The 22,229-nt window shown below is 42.4% G+C and overlaps 1 protein-coding gene across 7 annotated transcripts in view; it reads left to right on the top strand.

Annotated features, from left to right (window-relative positions):
• Positions 1-22,229, top strand: part of ABLIM1 (actin binding LIM protein 1) — a 399,253-nt gene that overhangs the window by 330,009 nt on the left and 47,015 nt on the right. For 6 of the 7 annotated variants that reach the window (XM_007964167.3, XM_038009583.2, XM_073019387.1 and 3 more), the window contains 2 exons: positions 7,734-7,821; positions 11,448-11,506. In XM_007964167.3, the coding sequence (XP_007962358.3) occupies positions 7,734-7,821; positions 11,448-11,506 (147 nt within the window). Of the gene's footprint in view, positions 1-7,733; positions 7,822-11,447; positions 11,507-14,082; positions 14,167-22,229 lie in introns of all 7 variants that reach the window. The other variant, XM_073019388.1, reaches the window with a different exon arrangement.

Genomic DNA, 22,229 nt, shown 5'->3' with positions numbered 1-22,229 from the left:
AAGACTCCTGAATGCCTTTTGACTCTGGCTCACCGAATGTGTTGACATGTTCGGCATCTTGGGATGAAGGAAGTGCATAGGTCAAGACATCCCTGGCATTACAATGGGCTAGGGTTAGGTTTTTTAGCAGTGTTTTATTTTTATATAATTATTTTATTTTATTTTATTTTAAGTTCTGGGATACATGTGCAGGATGTGCAGGTTTGTTACATAGGTAAACGGGTGCCATGGTGGTTTGCTGCACCTAGCAACCCACCACCTAGGTATTAAGCCCAACATGCCTTAGCTCTTTTCCTTAATGCTCTTCCCTGCCCACCCTCCCCCAACAGGTTCCAGTAAGTGTTGTTCCCCTCCCTGTGTCTGTGTGTTCTCATTGTTCAGCTCTCACCTGTGAGAGCATGTGGTGTTTGGTTTTCTGTTCCTGTGTTAGTTTGCTGAGGATAATGGCTTCCAGCTTCATCCATGTCCCTGCGAAGGACATGATCTCATTCCTTTTTATGGCTGTAAAGTATTCCATGGTGTATATGTAGTAGTGTTTTTTACTAACGATTTGCAGAGCAAAGTCCTGCCACATGGGGCCTTAATGTAACTTCCATTCATCTTGTGAGTTGATAGAACTCATAAGTTGATGTAACTTCCATTCATCTTGTGAGCTAATAGAACACAGTGACTCTCCTATGCCTGCCCAGAGCATCCAGAGAGCCTTTTACTGGCATCCAAACCACACTAATGTGCCTTCTTTTTGTGAATGACCTTGGGATGGTCTCTGAGCAGAGAGTTATTACATTGTTATTCCTATCGTTATTGTTATTACTTTGTGCAATGTTTCACACCATCTTCAAAATGTCTTTTGGTCATCACACCAGTATCACTGTGAGGTAGTGTCACAGCAGCGACATAATGTATGGTTAGTAGTGGTGGTACTGGGTAAGAACACTCACTCCAGAGCCAGACTGCCTGGGTTTGCATCCTGGTCCCACCAGTTCTAACTGTGACTGTAAAGATGTTATAAAATCTCTCCAGGGCTCAGCTTCCTCATCTATAAAATAAGGAGAATAATACTTCCTGCCTTCTTAGGTTATTGTGACACAAAGTGACTAAATGTTTACGGAGTATGTAAAAGAGTAATTGACACAGAATAATCACAATAACATCATCACCAGCACTACTATCAATGTCAGCAGCAGCAGCAGCGTCACCATCATCACCACCACATCATCATCACTACCACATCACCATTACCATCATCACCATCATTGTCTTCATCATTGTCATCACTGTCACATCATTACCATCATCTTCACCATTATCAACACCACTACTATCATTATCACATCACCATCACTACCGTCGTCATCATCACCACCCCACCACCACTCACCATCATCATCATCACCATTACTACCATCATTATCACCACCACCCCACCACTCACCATCATCATCATCACCATTACTACCATCATTATCACCACCACCCCACCACTCACCATCATCATCATCACCATTACTACCATCATTATCACCACCACCCCACCACTCACCATCATCATCATCACCATTACTACCATCATTATCACCACCACCCCACCACTCACCATCATCATCATCATCACCATCACCACCCCATCACCACTCACCATCATCATCATCATCACCATCACCACCCCACCACCACTCACCATCATCATCATCATCACCACTACCCCACCACCACTCACCATCATCATCACCATCACCACTACCCCACCACCACTCAGCATCATCATCACCATCACCACTACCCCATCACCACTCACCATCATCATCATCATCACCACCACTCACCATCATCATCATCACCATCACCACCCCACCACCACTCACCATCATCATCATCACCATCACCACCCCACCACCACTCACCATCATCATCATCACCACCACTACCCCACCACCACTCACCATCATCATCATCATCACAATCACCCCACCACCACTCACCATCATCATCATCATCACCACCACCCCACCACCACTCACCATCATCATCATCATCACCATCACCACCACCACTCACCATCATCATCATCATCACCACCACCCCACCACCACTCACCATCATCATCATCACCATCACCACCCCACCACCACTCACCATCATCATCATCACCACCACCCCACCACCACTCACCATCATCATCATCATCACCACCACCCCACCACCACTCACCATCATCATCATCATCACCACCACCCCACCACCACTCACCATCATCATCATCACCATCACCACCACCACCACCAGCAGTCACCATCATCATCATCACCATCACCACCCCACCACCACTCACCATCATCATCACCATCACCACCACCACTCACCATCATCATCATCACCATCACCACCACCACCACCATCAGTCACCATCATCATCATCACCATCACCACCCCACCACCACTCACCATCATCACCATCACCATCCCACCACCACTCACCATCATCATCACCATCACCACCCCACCACCACCACTCACCATCATCATCATCGCCACCATCACCCCACCACCACTCACCATCATCATCATCACCATCACCACCACCATCACCATCACCACCCCACCACCACTCACCATCATCATCATCACCATCACCACCCCACCACTCACCATCATCATCATCCTCTCCACCACCATCACCACCACTCACCATCATCATCATCATCACCATCACTACCACCACCACCATCAGTCACCATCATCATCACCATCACTACCCCAACACCACTCACCATCATCATCACCATCACCATCACCACCCCACCACCATCATCATCATCACCATCACCACCCCACCACCACTCACCATCATCATCATCACCATCACCACCACCCCACCACCACTCACCATCATCACCATCACCACCCCACCACCACTCACCATCATCATCATCATCACCACCACCCCACCACCGCTCACCATCATCATCATCACCACCACCACCACCCCACCACCACTCACCATCATCATCATCATCACCACCCCACCACCACTCACCATCATCATCATCATCACCACCACCACCACCACTCACCATCATCATCATCACCATCACCACCCCACCACCACTCACCATCATCATCATCATCACCATCACCACCACCACCACCAGCAGTCACCATCATCATCATCACCATCACCACCCCACCACCACTCACCATCATCATCACCATCACCACCCCACCACCACTCACCATCATCATCACCATCACCACCACCCCACCACCACTCACCATCATCATCATCATCACCACCCCAGCACCACCACTCACCATCATCATCATCATCACCACCACCCCACCACCACTCACCATCATCATCATCATCACCACCACCACCACCACTCACCATCATCATCATCACCATCACCACCCCACCACCACTCACCATCATCATCATCATCACCATCACCACCACCACCACCAGCAGTCACCATCATCATCATCACCATCACCACCCCACCACCACTCACCATCATCATCACCATCACCACCCCACCACCACTCACCATCATCATCACCATCACCACCACCCCACCACCACTCACCATCATCATCATCATCACCACCCCAGCACCACCACTCACCATCATCATCATCACCACCCCACCACCACTCACCATCATCATCATCACCACCATCACCACCACCACCACTCACCATCATCATCATCACCATCACCACCCCACCACCACTCACCATCATCATCATCACCATCACCACCCCACCACCACTCACCATCATCATAACCATCACCACCACCATCACCATCATCATCATCGCCATCACTACCCCACCACCACTCACCATCATCATCATCATCACAATCACCCCACCACCACTCACCATCATCATCATCATCACCATCACCACCACCATCATCACCATCATCACCATCTCTACTTTACAACAGAGGTTCCCAGAGCTTGTGATCTGCCCAAGATCCCATTTCCAGTACAGGCTGGGGTAAACACTCAAGTTCAGGTGTCATGGCTCCAAAAGAAATGGACTTTCTTTCCTCTTGGTCTTTATTTTATTACACAGCAACAAAAAATATATTCTTGTTATAAAGGGTTGAGATGATATAGCTGCAAAGGAGAATGTGAGGGTCCCTTCCTTTACTTCTTCCCGGCTCTCACCTCTTGCTCCAAAGATAACCACAGCAAACTAGTTGGGGTACATTCTCCCTGTCTTCCCTCCAAAAAGGGCACACATATAAGATCAATATACATATACATGTGTGTCCTCATTGACGTAAATAATCATAAGAGTGTCTGCCTTACAGGATTGATGAGGGGGTTGAAGAAAATTATGCTTTTAAAGCACTTAACGTGGTGCCAGGCAATATACTAGGTTCCTAATAGTGCTCTCATCAACTGCGTGGGGTAAGTTCTATTATTGCTACCCATTTTATTGATGTGGAAGCTGAAGATTAGAGAGATTGTCACATGCACAGGATCACACAATACTGAAAATGGATTTGAATCCAATTAGCTTATGTGGTTATTTTATAGGTATTATTTTTCCACTTGATTTTTTTCTCTGAGTAATATTAGCTTGAACTGTTTCCATGTGTGTACATGTGAGTTTACATCAGTCTTGTAATGGCTACATGTGAATCAGTATTCTAAGTACTTCTTTATTGGGGTTGTTGTTGTTTGGTTTGGTTTGTTTTTGAGATGGGATCTTGCTCTGTTGCCCAGGCTGGAGGGCAAGTGGCATGATCTCGACTCATTGCAGCCTCAGCCTCCTGGGCTCAAGCAGTCCTCCCACCTCAGCCTCCAAGTAGCTGTGACTACAGGTGTAAGTCACCATGCCAGGCTAATTTTATTTTTTTGTAGAGACAAGGTCTCACTTGTTTTGCTCAGGATGATTTTGAACTCCTGGGCTCAAGTGAGCCTCCTGCCTAGCCCTCCCAAAGTGCTGAGGTTAGAGGCATGAGCCACCACGCTCAGCCGGGAATTGATTTTTGTATAGGTTGTGACTTAGGAATCTAGATTTTATTTTTCTCTAAGTGGAGAACCAGTTGTCCTCTCTATTTATTGAGTAATCCATTATTTCAGCTCATTTGAACTATTACCTTTATCATAAACTGAATTCCCTTGTATGTACAGCTATGCAACTGATCCCTCTCTTCTGTACTGTTGATTATTTTCTACACGCACACCCATAGTAAAGTACTTTAATTATTTTAGACTTAGAAAAAAATTTTATGACAGGAAGGGAAAATCCTTCCTTATTGCTGTTCTTTCACAAAAAAATGTATTTTTTGTGTGTGTATTTATTCTGTCACGTAAACTTATAGAAGCAGCCTGTCAAGGTCTGTAGAGAAAATTCCTGTGGGTGTTTAGACTGGATGTTGCATTAATAGGTTCATTTTTGATAAATCAGCATCTTTACAATATTTAGTTTCTCCATCTAGAAATATCATATATTTCTATTTAGGTCTATTATGTTCATCAGTTAAGTTCCATAATTTGCTTTATGTAGATCTTACATTGGAGGGTTTATTAGTTGTTATTACAAATGGGATCCCATTTTCCCTTTACATTTAGTTAATTTTTATTGCTAGTGAATAGGAAATAATGGTTTTTATATGTTAATTTTTTATTTAGCCATATGACTCAATTTTTGTATTCGTGATCTTTATACTTCTTTTTCTTGACATCACATTGGCCAGGAGGAAAACAATGTAGAATGATATTGGTAAAAGTGTACACCTTTGTCTTGTTTGTCTTTTTCCTGTCTTTAATGAAAATGCCATGAAGGTTTCACCACTAAATATGATAAATACACTTGATCAGCTTGAAGACATTTCTTTCTATTTATAGCTTACTGAGAGGTATGCTTTTCACTGCGGATGACACCATGCTCTTGTCAACGGGCCTTTATTTTTTCACTTAACATTTTCCTTAAGAGTCCAGAGATTGCCCGGACTAACTTGGACCTCCCAGCACTGGCATCCTAGCTGAGCAAACCTGGTTTAGAACTGAGCACTTAGGACTGAGTAATGTCTTCTTTCTTCCTCCTTTCTGCTCACATTTGACCTCAGATGTCCTACAGGCAGGAGCTACTTTGTGTTGATATTTCCTGCTTTCTCTCACCACTCTCCCCCAGCCCTACCCTTCCTCCTGCAGAAAAGTAAAAAATTTTACAAATAAATAAAAAGTAGCATGTGGCCGGGCGTGGTGGCTCACACCTGTAATCCCAGCACTTTGAGAGGCCGAGGTGGGTGGATCACAAGGTCAGGAGATTAAGACCATCCTGGCTAACACGGTGAAACCCCATCTCTACTAAAAATACAAAAAATTAGCCGGGCGTGGTGCCGGGTGCCTGTAGTCCCAGCTACTCAGGAGGCTGAGGCAGGAGAATCGTGTGAACCTGGGAGGCGGAGCTTGCAGTGAGCAGAGATCGCACCACTGCACTCCAGCCTGAGCAACAGAGTGAGACTCCATCTCAAAAAAAAAAATTAAAAAATAAATAAATAAATAAATAAATAAATAAATAAATAAGTGAATAAAAGTAGCATGTGGACAAGGACAAGAGCACCACTTCTGGAATTTTCTTGCAGGCACCACTGAAAATATTTTTATTCCTAACTTCTAATTTAAATAACTTCAATTTTTTTTTCCACCTGATTATCTTAAATGGCTCACCACCACCTCACGCACCGGTTGCTAAGCGGATCTTGTAGTTTTTACAGGAAGGTATGAGAAAGGAATTACTACCTGACATCTGATTTCCTGTTGCAGTTTCATGCAGGTTCTGATGCAGGATGCAGCCATTTTTAACTCTTTCTTGGCCACTGCGTTGTATATGGTTAATGCAGAAGAAATGTTTTGATGGTGAATTAATGGAAATGATTTAATCAGAGTCCATCTGAGAGCTCTTAGGTGGCGATGATTTTTCGCTAGGCTGTGAATGAAAGGATTTGTTCTTGCCAGGCGTGTATGTGGAGTGTGATTCTAATGTGATTTGGCACCTGTCTAGAAAATTGTCCCTGTATCCAGTGACACTTTGCTTTGGGGAAGTCAACACCTGCTGTGATGGCATCTGTCATATTTAGGAATGTGAAATGCCCATGAATAATGCACAGCCACCTTAGTAAAATGCCTTCTCCAGAAAACTCTTCATGTAAGCCACTGACAAAAGATTGTTGCAAGCTGCATAGAAGAGACTTTGGGCCCCCTTTGAGATAAAAGCAGTGGATGATGTATTTTACTATAGCTTTCCTCACCTTGATGTCATTGGGGTAGATTTTATTATTTTCAGATTGTTTAGCCAAGAAAGCAATAACCTGCTAAATATAAGGGTCATTTATTTTTGGTTGGTTTGTTAGAAACAGCATTAGCTCCCAACAAAGTGGGGTTTTGGGGAGATGGAGTGGCTCATCTCAGGCATATGGTGTATTACTGGCAGCCATCCAGGTCAAGAGGGACACATAGAAGCCAGAAATGCTGAGAGGCAAGGCAGCCCCACCAGGAAGCCACGGGTAGCTGGCCTTTGAGCCCCTCCCACTTTCAGTGAAGTTGGCTTTAGCTTCCGGGGCTGTTGGTGTAGGAAGTTTGGTCAATTAGACAATTATTTTTCCTTTTTCAGCATCTTTTCTTTTCTTCTAAATCCTCAAGTCCAGAAAAGATTCTGGAATCCACAACAAGGAGTAGACTCAACGTTCCCTACCTTTTCTCTTGCAGGCAGGTGACAAACATTACCACCCCAGCTGTGCACGATGCAGCAGATGCAACCAGATGTTCACAGAAGGAGAGGAAATGTATCTTCAAGGTGAGGCGGACTCAAGAACACTAGAAGCTTTCCCTGCTGGGGGAAAGGAAATCTTGCTATGTTTGTTTCATTGTTTTTAGAGAAGGAGGCATGTTATTAGCTGTGAGGCTACCCCAATCCAAGAAGATTATGGCCAAAAGTTACCTCATCAGTTGGTATTAATCAGCCAAGCAACTGACATGCTGGCAGTGAGCCCCTGAGGCTGTTCACGAATGAACTTGTGATGCTGCCTTAATCAAGTGAATAGGACTCGACATTTGATGCCTCGGATGTGAGGGAAGAGTGAAAATCAGCAATACCTCCTCTCCAACTCTTCCCAGGAATATACTTAGGAAGCAAAAGATTACAAGAGAATTTCTAGAAATTTCTAGAAATATTACTCATTTGATGGCAACTTTTTTTCTTCTTTTACTCTCCTGTGAGAAGGGCTTTTTGAGGCCTCCCGGGCTGCTGTTCTCTGGGTTTTCAAGAAGAAAATCTCATATTTGATGAATTACGTCACAGACTTGTTTCACCCCATTAAGATGATTAGCCCTTATATTGAGAGAGAGAGAGAGAGAGAGAGAATGGGAGATAACAAGAGAGAACCCACTCTCTGAAAGAGAAATTTCTGGTGTCAAAGAGGTACTTTTTACCAGGAAGCCATTGGAATCTCAACATTTTGGGAAGCTGAATTGGGAAGACTGCTTGAACCGAGGAGTTCAAGACCATCCTGGGCAACATAGGAAATCCTCAACTCTATTTATATATATATACACGTATATATATGACCATATATATATATATATGAATGACCATATATACATGTATATATAAAATAGACCATATATATGTGATCATAGTTTTTATGAAACTGATTTTATATATATATACACACACACACATACATGATCAGTTTTTATGTTCTCTGAAATTCTGGAACTTCTCAGAGAGGCTTTAAGAGAGGATTCTCTTCTAGTCAAACAGCACCATCTGTGCAAGCATTTTACTATTTTTAGCTGGAAAAGAGTTATTAATCAAACAAGGGTTTATCAGTAAAATTAGCAAAACCCATAAGAGCTGTTGCTCATTCCGTTGTGGTAATTACAATTACTGAGTCTCAACTACCTGTGCATGTCATTTCTTGATTTCTCTTTGCAGATAGCACGATGTGTACTTGTAATGAGTGGTTGGCTTTTCTCTCTCAGTTTTGTTTTTAGGCAGCTTAGAAAAACCTACAGAAAGGATTCTTGAGTATTAAAGCAAAGCCTGGCTACTCTCCCCTTAAAAAAGGCTAGCTACATGAGAAATTGACAACCCAAACTTCTTTTTGGCTTTAGAGTGATCACTCTGAAAAACTGTGATTAAAAACATCACGGAATTTTGAAAGGCCTTATGAAGGCAAGTGACAAGCACCCGCATCTGTGGCCTCATGAGGGATTTATATGACACATTTTCCACAGACAACAGGCCTTACATCTGCAGTGGCAATAGGCAGGTGTCACTCTGCGCTTCTCAGCGCAAAGCAGATTTATTCTTTATTTGGTCTGTGGGCTTAGATTTTAGCCTATCAATTCTAGCACTCAAAAACAAGGACACAGGAGTGCCAGTCAACACTGTCTCTGCTGGAAATAGATACTCAGAGGCTCCGGGTGCAGCTCTGCAATTCAGAGTGGTTCTGGAGACTGGAGAGAGAAGGTTTCAAGCTGTGCACGAATACAATACATTCGGGCTACGAATAAATGGCTATCTGTTAAGGCTGCATTTGGAATTCCAGGGATTGCTCTAAACCTTCTGGAGTTGTGCTTCAGAAGCCTTTGCGTGCCCTCTCGGCACATCTTTGAAGAAAGAGCAGTTTCATCTTCTTCAGCATCTGATGTTCTGTCTGAGTCACATTCCTTGTGTGCCTGACCTCTGGAGAACAATAGTGCCATTGTGTGCAGACCCGGTGTCCTGGCCAGTGACTCCTGCTCAGCAGAACCTTCACAGCGAATGCTTCTCCTGAGCCTGCACCTGACCCCTGGGCCCTCCACATTCAGAGGATTTCCTGTGCTTTGTAGTCAGCCTTTGAGCCAGAGTTAGTGCTGAAGAGACCTATACGTCTGTCTGCTTTTTGTTTGATTTTTTTGTTTGTTTATTTTGGCCCTGGGTTAAGAAGATGGAAAAAATGATTGTTAAATAAGGATTAAAGTATTATTCTGATACAAAATGTATTTTTTCTTGCCATTAATTTAATATTAGTTTAGCTCAGTGGTGTGAAATAACTCATGAGTTATTTTAATTTGGTGACTTTTCAAGCATGCACAGGTTATTGCTTAAAAGAGATAAAGATTTTGGCCAGGTGCAGTGGCTCACGCCTGTAATCTCCACACTTTGGGAGGCCGAGGTGGGTGGATCACTTGAGGTCAGGAGTTCCAAAGAGCCTGGCCGACATGGTGAAAACCCGTCTTTACTAAAAGTATAAAAATCAGCTGGGCATGGTGGTGCGTGCCTGTAATCCCAGCTACTTGGGAGGCGGAGGCAGGGGAATCGCTTGAACCTGGGAGGCGGAGGTTGCAGTGAGCTGAGATTGTGCCACTTATACTCCAGCCTGGGAGACAGAGTGAGACTCTATCTCAAAAGAAAAAAAAAAAATAAGGTAAAGATTTAAATCATGAAATTTGGAAACTCTGATATTCATACTGTGAATTTTATTTATGTAATTTTTGCTTTCAACATAGTAACTTTATTTTCTTAAGTCTTCTTAAGTGCTCATTTAAGTTCTGTCCATCCCCACACTTGAATGTGTCCTTACGTGAACATATCAACCTTACCCATAATCATATAGATGACATATTGTGTATGTATCTAGTCATACAAAATCATATGAGGAGGCATTGGATTCTTACAAGATAAGAGCTTCTATTGGAGATAAGTGTTTTGTTTAATTCTGTGATGCTGGTACCATGCATTAAATTGCTTCATAATACAAGAAAGTGAGACTGTTGACTCAGAAACAGAAAATAACACCTAAATAGTTACTTTACTACTTTAAAAGCGGAGACTTTTTAGAAAATTACTTAAAAGGTTCAAGGCCAAAGGAAATTTTTGGATTTATAATTTAACTTTCACCCTTTCTGCTAGTTGGTTTAAGTTCTCGTTTCTGTGTAGGTGACTATGTATAATTGAATCAATGAAACGTTCAGTAAGTTTTGCTTCTGGATATAGACTATCTGGTTGACTTTATTCCCCTCAACTAAACTGCTTGGTTGTTTTGATGTTAGATAAACAATGCCTACTATTTTTTAAATTAAATGCAACTTGTAGTAAGCACTCAGGCATTCCTTTTAAAGGACGATATAAGGTTTAACAATAACAAGACACGATTAAGAACTAAATATCTCTTGCATCAAAAGACTCATGCCCAGTTAGTGGTCTCTGTGGTCTAGAATTATGATCTTTATCAAACAAGCTTGGGCTAGATCAAGAAAACTGGCTTAGACTTTGGACATGTCTGATTTTTGTGTTATGACTTACTTGGACATAAACCAGTAACACCTTCCCATGATGGGGAAAGAGGGATAGGAGCCATTCTCAGAAGAGCTGTCTAAGAGGACTTTGTATCTTTCCATTTTCCTGGCTCTTAGCAGTGCATTCTGTCTTCTCAGGTTCCACCGTTTGGCATCCCGACTGTAAGCAATCTACGAAGACCGAGGAAAAGCTGCGGGTAAGAACACAATTAAAACATGACACCAGCTGCATTTGTAGGGCATACACTCATGGTCACTAATTCTTGGGGTTAGGGTTTAGGTGAAATTACTTTTTACTGACTTTTTCCCTTATAGCAAACTAAGTTCAAAGGCCATTTGGCTAGGGAAAGGGGTCCCCTCTTACCTTAAATGTACTGTGGTTTTTGTTCCAAATGCTTGTGTTAGACAAAGTAAACCTTGGCCTCACTAGTCAGCTTCTTAGAAAAGCATTCAAGGGAAAAGTCAAATCATGCAGATGGGAAAACAATGACTCATCAGGTTCCTGGTGCAGCATCTGCTGACCTCACCAGACTGTTTTGGTGCTTAGTCTATAATGCACTACTCTGACCCCAGCTCTACATTAGTACATTTTACTGGTCTCTCATTTTACTGAATCCAAATTCACCAGAATAGACTCTAAAAGCTGATGGCTTGTCAGATAAAACCTATGGGGAAAATAATAACGAACCAAGATAGGTAAATTAATCAATTTTCAGAACACCTCCAGATGACAGTATTTTATGTTTCAGAAGCAAAGCGCTGTACACAGTTGTAAAACTATGATCATAATCTCTATCCTGTTTAGATGCCCCATTTTTCACGTGGGCTAGGAAGTATTTTTCAGTGCAATAATCAGACTGAATGAATCCGAGTGCCTCGGGTTAACCTAACTTAGTGGTACCCATAGAAAAACTGGAGTTTGACTGCACCCTGTTTACTGTCTCAGGGAAAAGAATGGCCTGGATTTATTTTGGAGGCCAGCCTCTAGTGCGTAGTATAATCTCTTTTCAATCTGCCATTAGCAGGCATCAGAAGCTATGTATGTAATCCCCAGCGGCAGCACGGCCAGTTTATTGATGGGGTCTAGTCACTGATGTGTGACTTGGGTGACTTGGCTTTGGAGCAGTGATTATCAGCGAGACCCACTCGCTCTGCCTTTTTTCAGATCCCTTTGCCTGCTGCCTTGGGAATTACAGCTCTTATTTTCCTAGTGTGTTTGCTTTATTCTCTGAATGAACCACACGTATGCACAGGAGCTATTTTTCCTCTGTTTTTTGTTTTTTCTTTTCCTTCTCAATTCACATCCATCAATCAGATGGAGACATTTTACCATTTGGATATTTTAGGAATTTGTCCCTTCGCTGTGACCCTGAACAAACACAGTGCTTTTAGAATGCAAAATTATTGTGAACATACTTAAGTTGAGAGGGGAGGGGTGGAAACACTTTTTCTCTGAATAACTGAATAAAGGTAAGAACAGCTGAAGAGGAATTTGCCCACCAAACTTAGGGTGGTTTCGCTCTCTGTTTTGGCACACAGACTCCTGAAGTCCATCAGCCGGATAGTCACACATGGGCATAGTCACCCGGTTGTGGGCTCTACACTCTGAGATTTTTGAGAAACTATGGATGCTTTGGAAATGAGTTACCTTTAATAAAATATGAGAACATAAATGATCATCCTTATTGTGACTTTTATCATAAGAATGTAAAGTTCACAGCATAGCTTGAGGATGCTGCCCAGAAACCACCCAAGTAGCTATAGTAGTTTGTACTCTCTCTCTAGTGTTGCTTTTGGGTTTTTTAGTAATCATTTTAACTTCATCTCTGATGAAGTCTTTTGGGAGATGAAGAGAGGAATGCTATTGAGGCCAGACTGAGTGGAATGTGGGTCTTTTCTGTATCAGGATTGCTTGAGCTTGCAGATCATGTGACTAAAATGATTTTTAAAAAACAACAATACTCTGATTACATCTTGATGGAAAGCTCTCTGGATAAGCTTATGAAAACAACTAGTGAAGTACTTCCACCCATTCTGGCCAAGAGGAGCTCTTGTTTTCTTCCTTTAGTAAACCTTCCAGAGAATTCTAAAGCTCTTCTCCTAAACCCAGCATTCACTACTTGGGAGGTCAGGAGAGGGCTCTGGGTCACTGTCTTTGGAAAGCCGGGAAGTGAGGAAGAGGCCCCCATGTGCCCAGAGCCGGGGTTCACACTGATGTTGGTGGGGGGGGTAAAGGGAATAGGTTTTGAACAGAGAAATGCATCTTGTGCTCTCTTAAGGGTGTGTCTACACATCACAAATCTTGAGCCAAGATTTCCAGGCCTTTCACTTTTCACATTAGTGCAGTTTCCACAGTGAAATGAAAATGTTTTAAGAATCTTTCAGCAACCCCACTGAGTAATCCACATTTTTTATATTTAAGAACTCATGGGGCATTTGTAACAACAGATTCTCAAGAATGCCTCTCAATTGGCTTCACTGGCTTCTTACCCTTTATATATTATAAGAATGTCTAAGCCAAAATAGATGGAGAGGAATTGAAAGGGGTTGGAGCTTAGATAAATATACTGTAACTTGAAGACCAGTTAATATGCTTTTAAACATGGGCCCAAAAATTGACCCAAAAAATCCACATGTACATCAATGAAAGGATCCCACTTTATGTTTACTATCAAGTTAGTTTTCCCTAAGGTGTTTTTTTTTTTTTTAATAATACTTCTGATTTGAGGCTATTTCTATGTTCATTCTTCCCTTTTCTCATGTTTCATGGCAGCTGCCAAACATTCGGCGTTCTTCATCCGATTTCTTTTATCCCAAAAGTCTGATTCGACGCACAGGACGGTCTCCGTCTCTGCAGGTTGGCGCTGTGTCTAGGCTGGGGCTCAAAGCCACTGTCCTTGGCCCAGGCTTCTGTTGCTTTTCCCCCGGGCTGCTTTTCTCACATAACTTCTTCGGCTCCTGCAGAAAGCAGATGCTTTTCTCACACCACGAGCGCCTCTCACACTGACTCTGGCCGTTGTCTTCTTGGATGGATGTTTTCATTCAGAGCAGCAGCTAAAGCTTTGTGTCTGTAAAGCAAGCACATCAGAAGCTGCCTTTTGGTCCTGTGTTGCCACATTTGTTCACTGCACAAGTATCTGCTGAGCACCAAGGTGTAGAATTGGGTTGAATGTAGCAGATCCAGGCTCATAGGTGAGGAAAGACAGATAAATAATTATAAGGGTGGTACAGAAACCTATCCCAGGCTAAGGATCGCAAAGGCCACACTCCTTGGAATATCAGATGAGGAAAAGGCCTCCAGGGTCGCTTCCTGGGAGAAGTGGTCTTGGAGTTGATTTTTAGAGGCTGGCTGAGATTTGACCATGAGGGGATGAGGAGAAAGTGGCAGACCCCATGAGGAGATGTGAAGTGTGCAGCCGAGAAAGGCAGTGCTTGGGTAGGGAGTGGTTTCACTCAAGAAAGGAAGAGTGAGGCCGAGTGCAGTGGCTCACGCCTGTAATCCCAGCACTTTGGGAGGTGGAGGCAGGTGGATCACTTGAGATCAAGAGTTCAAGACCACCCTGGCCAACATGGTGAAACCCCGTCTCCACTAAAAATAGAAAAATTAGCTGGGCATTGTTGTGGACGCCTGTAATCCCAGCTACTCAGGAGACTGAGACAGGAGAGTTGTTTGAACCCTGGAGACAGAGATTGCAGTGAGCCAAGGTTGCGCCACTGCACTCCAGCCTGGGCAACAGAGCAAGACTCTGTCTCAAAAAAAAAAAAAAAAAAACAAAGGAACAGTGAAGTGGGAAAGGAAGAAACTGAGAAACAGGCACCTACTCTATGGAGGCTGGGGGATTTATGTACAATCTCATTTGCTGTCCCTAAGAATTCCTGCAAGGTAGCTGATCTTATTCCCATTTTACAGATGGGGAGACTGAGACCCATCATAGTTAGGTAACTTCTCCAGAATTACTCTACTGGTAAGTGGAAGAGCTAGGATTGGAAAACATGTTTCCGTGAGCCCATCACCCATATTCGTTCTGCTATACTGCAAGGGGACAGTGAGACAAAAACCTGAAAGAAGCAGAAGAAGGGGAACATTAAATACTGGCTGAGGCTGTTGTCAGGGGGCCACTGATGGAGTGTAAGGAAGAGAGCAGTACCACCTGCCCGGGGCATCCTGCAGGAGAAGGGAGAGGACTCAGCCAGCCCAGCAGAGGAACAGCCAGGCTGGAGATTATGCTGCATGCACAGACCTGACCTTTAGGGGTTTCTGAGAATCAGTGGAAACCTTGGCCTGTTAAACTAGAAGGGACTTTCTACAATCTCATCTTGGCTCAGATGAAACCTGTTCTCTAGCTCTGCTAACAATTCAGGGTTGCACTGCAGCACTTTGGCTGGGCTGTGTGCCTGTACGTTCTGTGCCTGTCAGAATTGCACTAAGGATAAGAAGAGTTTGAGTTTCTATTTTTGTTAAGCCTTCACCTTCTTTCTTTGCACGATGGAAAAGACAAGTGTAGAAGCTTAGAGTAGAAGAGAATCTTTTAGAGGTCAACACCCTGCGTTTCCTCGTTGATAGAATGAAGTCAGATGGGCTGGGCATGGTGGCTTATGCCTGTAATCCCAGCACGTTGAGAGGCCAATGTGGGCAGATCACTAGAACGCAGGAGTTTGATACCAGCCTGGGCAACATGGCAAAACCCCATATGTACCCCTCCAAAACTACAAAAATTAGCCAGGCGTGGTGGTGCATGCCTGTATTCTTAGCCACTCGGAAGGCTTAGATGGGAAGATCACCTGAGCCTGGGGAGGTTGAGGCTGCAGTGAGCCAAGATCATGCCCCTGCGCTCCAACCAGGGCGACAGAGTGAGACCCTGTCTCAAAAAAAAAAAAAAAAAAAAAAGGTGGACAGATACAGGAGCATGTCTGAGACTGCACAGGCTGTCATAAACAGCAAGCCAGCTGCATACTTTGGTTCTTGACCCCAGGCCTTGGTGCCTTGCATTGTCCCATGATACTGGGTTCCTATGATATGATGTATTTTTCATACAATCTTCATTCTGTGTTAAAGTTTCAGCTCCAGTGGCAGAGTTTCCACACACAGTGAAGTCAAAGTTGCATGAATCCAGAGGAACAGCCAAAGACTGTCCCCACTGTAAATGAGTGTTGCTCAGAATTAGTGCTCCACTTGGCAAAAAGCCACTTGTTCAATAGCTTTTTTTTTTTTTCCGGTAGTACACTGTTAAATAGTATTACATTTTGTTAGCCTGTGGCTATAACCAAGTAATACATTTTCATGACTTGAAGAAAAATGCCATCATCAAGTGTGAAATTTTTTGGTTTGCCCCAGACCTTTAAGCTTGAGAGATTTGGAGCATCTTGAGAGAGAGAGAGGGAGCGAGAGAGATCTGTTTACAATAACTTCTCTCCTCCTGTCTTGTTGTTCAAACGGGACATCTGATTCCTATTATCCAGCTGTAACTATCAATGAAGTCAACTTTAGCTCCATCACAGAAAGTTGTAAACAGCTTGGGACCTGGCAGAGAAAATGGGCTGTGTGGCAAGATCTCCCTTCACCCGTTGGAGATTGAAGAATGGCTCATCGGTACCTTTAAAATGCCAGAAAACTCCAAAGCAATGCAGTCCTCAAGTCACAGATATTTTATCTTTTAAGTACTTTGGCTACACAGCGGCTCATTTCCCACCACTTAAAACTGGGTACCCTTAGTTATTAGATAAACTGTCTTCCTTGCAGGGACATTCAGCACTCTGTGCTTCAGAAATAAGTCCTGGTTTTGTTGTAGAGGAAAGTAAAATCTATAGCAGGAAAGTCATTTTGTTATCTAGATTGAGAATGAGCTCCATCTTTTCCTTTTGCCTGAATTACAGGTAAAAGAAAATGATGAAAATAGAATTACCTGAGAAAAACAAATTCTGGTTCCACTCACTTGGAAGTTTTCTATGAATAGCAAATTTTGTCTACAGGTAAACTCAGTACTGAGCATGTATAATTCATTATAGACAAAGCACATGGTATTCCCAGGACCAAGTCTGTAATAATCTGGGGGGTGTCACTTGCTTTCATTCTAAAAGGGAGTTTTTCTCAGCTATGCCTTTGGAGGTTAAAGCATGAATTGACTGACCTACAAAATGGGCATGACTTTTTTCTTTGAAACTAATATTTACCTATTATAACATATGCACTTGTCAGTCTATAATATACCAAACAAATACCATGTGTATATTTTTAAAGGAGCTAATTTGAGGCTTTATGTCTGTCTAGAACAAGCAAGTAATGTTAGTGGTGTTTGATTTTTGTTTTGTTCATGTCACTACAATACATACTGTTTTACTCCCAACTTTCACTTCGTTCAAGTATTTCATCCTTTTGAGGGTATCTTTACAATTCATCAGACAGCTGAATGTAGAGGTGTAAAGATTTGTACTGGAAAGATCACATGTAGTAAAGGCTGATGGCATTTGTGAAACTGTCTCCAGACAAGTGGTGTGTGCCCACAGCACCCTCCTGCCTCCTCTCCAAACACAAAATTCTTTTTTCCAAAGGAGTTGATTTCACTCTTTCTTTGCTTAGCAGCAGGCATTCAGTATGTGCAGGTTTTTAAAGTATTCCTTCTTCTACAGCTGTTATCACCACCTTGTCTAATGAACTTCAACAAAAACCCAAGGCAGGTACTGTCAACATCAACAGGATTTAGTATAAGGTGTCAATCACCTTATATCAGTAGTTGTCCCATCAGTGTTCATAAGATCATTCTGATCTGGTTCCCAGATGCCTGTAGTTTCTCTCTCCTTAGAGCATGGCTTTGGATAAATGCAAATTAGATGAATATAGTTGTTGCATCCCTGCTCCTGCTGAATGGGGGGAGGGCAGGGACTACAAAGTGCTTCCCAGCACTGTCCTTCTAGGAGACCCATGTGCATGGTGGACCATAATGGAAGGTAAATGGAAAATGTCATTTTTCTACTTACTCAACTGGCAGCTCTGGTAAGTGTTTTTAATGGTTAGTATTTGAAGAATAATAAGAGCTGGAGTGGAAACAGAAGAGGATGTCTTCAATTAATTTTCATTCTGTGACTGTGCCTTCTGAATGGTAGGACAGATGGACAAAATCAAGGCATAGGGGAAAAATAGCTGAAAGGTATTTAGAGGGCTTTTCAAAGAAATTTCATGAAGAAAACAAAAAGATGTGCTTTTTAAAGCATTTGGCTACTTATTTGTAATTAAATACCATTTTTTATCTCTCCTGTTGAATACCAGACACTTCTGGTGAGGCGTCTCTTTGTTAATTTGTGTCTGTGTGTGTGTGTGTGGAAAGTAAAAATAGTTGTTGAAATCAAAAGTAAAGACATGAAAGTGTGCTGGGAGATGACTTTAGAGTAAATGGACCCCTTCATCATGAGAGACTGAGTGAGAACAGCCATATCAACAAGAAGGTTCTTACCGAAGGCTCTTTTCTTCCTTTTACCAAAATAAAGTTTCAACTACTTGCCTAATCTCACTGGCAAAATCCTCTGAGTGATTATAACCATATATAATTCTTTCTCTATCCACCTTGCCTGCTTTCTTCATCCAACCCCACCCCACCCCACCTCCATGCCAAAGATGGTATCAGAAGATGCCAAAGATAGCATCAAAAGAAAGAACTGAATTTTTCCAACTGCACTTTCAAGTTGGTTTTTCTGCAAGGAAAAGGTGCTTAAATGAAAGTAAATAAATTGTACCTGCTTTTAGCATGTTAGCCGTAAGTCCTTGCTGTTTCCTTTATTCTATAGCAGTGGGCTTACCTTTGGTGATAAATATTTGAAATTGTACGCATTTATAACATAGACCAGAGAGTACTTTTGTTCACTGTAACTCTCATAGAGAATTCCAGAAACAAGGCTGCTGACCCATTGGGTTATTGAGTTCAGTTCATAATTATTGGGTCACTGTTGTTACCATGGACATCTGAATGGGTAGAAATGGTAATTTAGATTAAACAACTACATGGAAGGATCATCAGTTACATGTCAGGATCACCTGTAAAATTCTGTGATGACCAAAGAGGTGATGATAGGGTTGGGTTAATGGTAAAGAAGAAATTGTCAATGGGATATGAAAGTGGGACAGCATGTCAGTAAGTTAAGTGCTTTCAAGGTTGAGATGGTTTCTGTCTGAGTGGATGTATATTATTGTGTTGGAGAACAGCTCTGAGCCTTTTGAAAATATCTTACCCATAACAGCAAATTATGGATTCGTTAGGAAAAGAAAAATAACAGCTGGAAGAATAAAAAGGGTTCTTTTAATAAGCAAGATATTAATTTGAAATTCAACATGTTTGGAATTCTAGATATTTCAAATTGAAATGTAAAATTCTAAGTATCTAGGATTAAAACTCCAAAAAATAATCATTCGATTTTTAAAAAGTAATTTTATGATCTTCGTAAAGGAGAGCCCGCTAACCCCCTGCAGTTGAGCAAATACACTTTGAGAGACATTAGGGACCGTGGCAAAAAGCAGGCAACCCATGCGTGTCACGGAAGCCTTGAGCACAGTTCAGTAGGCAGCAAACCAGGAACTGTCCTGGCAGATAAGACAGACTGTGCAAGGTCATCGTCATCGGCATGGGAAGGGCATTAATTACTAAAGTTAAGACACAGTCACTGTCTCCAAGAGCATTTGGAATCACTTCACAGAGTCCTCAAGGAGGGGAAGGCAATCTCTCAGCTCCTGGCGGGACTGCTGCCCCATATACTGTGATGAATTGCTTCACATATCTGTGTTCTGATGGGAAGGAGTCCAAGTGCGGTAGCTGTAGAGAATGCTGGGAAAGCCTAGTTCTATGTAGCTCACGTATGAAAGGAATATTCATGAAGAGCAAAACAGAAGCATTATTTGAGAATAACTGCCTAAGAAACGTCTAATCCCAAGTGTCTAGAAAATGTTGACTACTTGCCATGTGCCCAGTAAAGTGCTTGGAGTTTTATATACATTCTCTCATTTAACCCTATGACGTAGTTATGCTGGTACACCTTTCTCTATTCTATACATGAAGAAGTTGAAGCTCAAGGAAGTTAAAAGAAAAAAAGAAAGGAAAGGAAAAAAGAAAAACTCATGTAACATCAAACAACTAGTAGAGTCCAGGTTTGAACTGTTATTTGGCACCAAAGTCAGCGTTTTAAGTGCACTGTATTACACTGTATTACATAAAATACATAGATGTGTTCTATCCCATTATTTCAATATAGACAGGTAAACAGAATTGGGCCATTGTAAGAAAATAAACAAGCAAGAATGCAACTTAACCCGTAAACAAGATGCCCATGGAAGTAAATTTTACCATAAACTTAAAAGGTCAGAATGAAGCAAAAACAAACAATGGTAAATTCAGTGAAAGAAAAAGCAGTTTCCGAATCTCCAAGTGTATTAGTCCATTTTCACACTGCTATAAAGAACTGCCCAAGACTGGGTAATTTATAAAGGAAAGATATTTAATTGACTCACAGTTCTGCATGGCTGGGAAGGCCTCAGGAAACTTACAATCATGGCAGAAGGCAAAGGGGAAGCAAAGACCTTCTTCACATGGTGGCAGGAAAGAGAGAGCATGTGAGTGCAGGAAAAACTACCATTTATAAAACCACCAGGTCTCGTGAGAATTCCCTCACTATCATGAGAACAGCATGGGGGAAACCGCCCCCATAATCCAATCACCTCTCTCCCTTGACACATGGAGATTACAAATCAAGATGAGATTTGGTTGGGGGCACAGAGCCAAACCATAACACCAAGATACATCAGGGCATTTCTCAACACTAAAGTTTGAAGATGCAAGTAGCAGAGGGATGCTCTAAGACAAGCCAGAACATCAGAAAATTTGATGACCAGTTCACCTGACTTGGAAAACTGCCTGACTATTAAAACCTAAAATATTTATTTCTGAATCAGAGAACTTGGGGACAAGTGTATATAAATTGGAGGTAATTTTGATCTGAAAACTTTTAAAAACCAAATGGGACTTGAAAAAATTCAAATTGTTGATTAACTTTTAAAATCTTTAGCTCAACAATATTAATAGTGTAAACACAAAAAGGTAAACGCTTCCAAGAAAGCCTGCATAACTCACAGGATCCTCTAATCCAGCCAAGAAGGAAGGGAGAGGCCAGACGTTCTGGCTCACGCCTGTAATCCCAGCACTTTGGGAGGCCAAGGCAGGCAAATCATGAGGTCAAGAGTTTGAGACCATCCTGGCCAATGTGATAAAACCCCATCTCTACTAAAAATACAAAAATTAGCTGGGTGTAGTGGCGCACGCCTGTAGTCCCAGCTACTTGGAAAGCTGAGGCACTAGAATCACTTGAACCCGGGAGGCAGAGGTTGCAGTGAGCCAAGATCATGCCACTGCACTCCAGGCTGAGCGACAGAGTGAGACTCTGCCTCAAAGAAGGAAGGGAGAGAGAAACTGAACTGAAATAGGCTAGTTCTGCCAAGAGAACTGCCTTTTCTGCCCGTGAAGCTCTTCATCCCCGGAAGGTGGCGTTAAAGACCCTTCCCTACATGTGCGTGCGTTGTTCTTCAGCTCAGTTTCTACCAGTACATAAGCAAATAAAACCATTTAGAGCCATCCCAGGTGCATCATTACAGCAAAGGCTGAAAGTATCCTTGCCCCACACTTGGCAAAAATAAGGATGAGTAACATATGAGTGACCTCAAAGCCCCAGTGTACACTTTGGCTGTTCACACAATGTCCTGGATGCTTGTTAATGAAAACAGGCTTTTGTCATAGCAACCCCAGTAACTGAAGAAATCTGATGCCCCTGCCGCATACCCTCCCCCTACCCCAACCCAGTGAGCTATTGCAGTGTTCTTACAGAGCTGGTGCAATAAAAATATTTTCAGTTAGCAGACATTCTTTTCTGCTTACTTGATCTCAATAT

Source organism: Chlorocebus sabaeus, chromosome 9, assembly GCF_047675955.1.
Source record: "Chlorocebus sabaeus isolate Y175 chromosome 9, mChlSab1.0.hap1, whole genome shotgun sequence".
NCBI lineage: Eukaryota > Metazoa > Chordata > Mammalia > Primates > Cercopithecidae > Chlorocebus > Chlorocebus sabaeus.
Note: the sequence above shows the minus strand (reverse complement) of the source record. Positions and strands in the feature narration are given on the sequence as shown.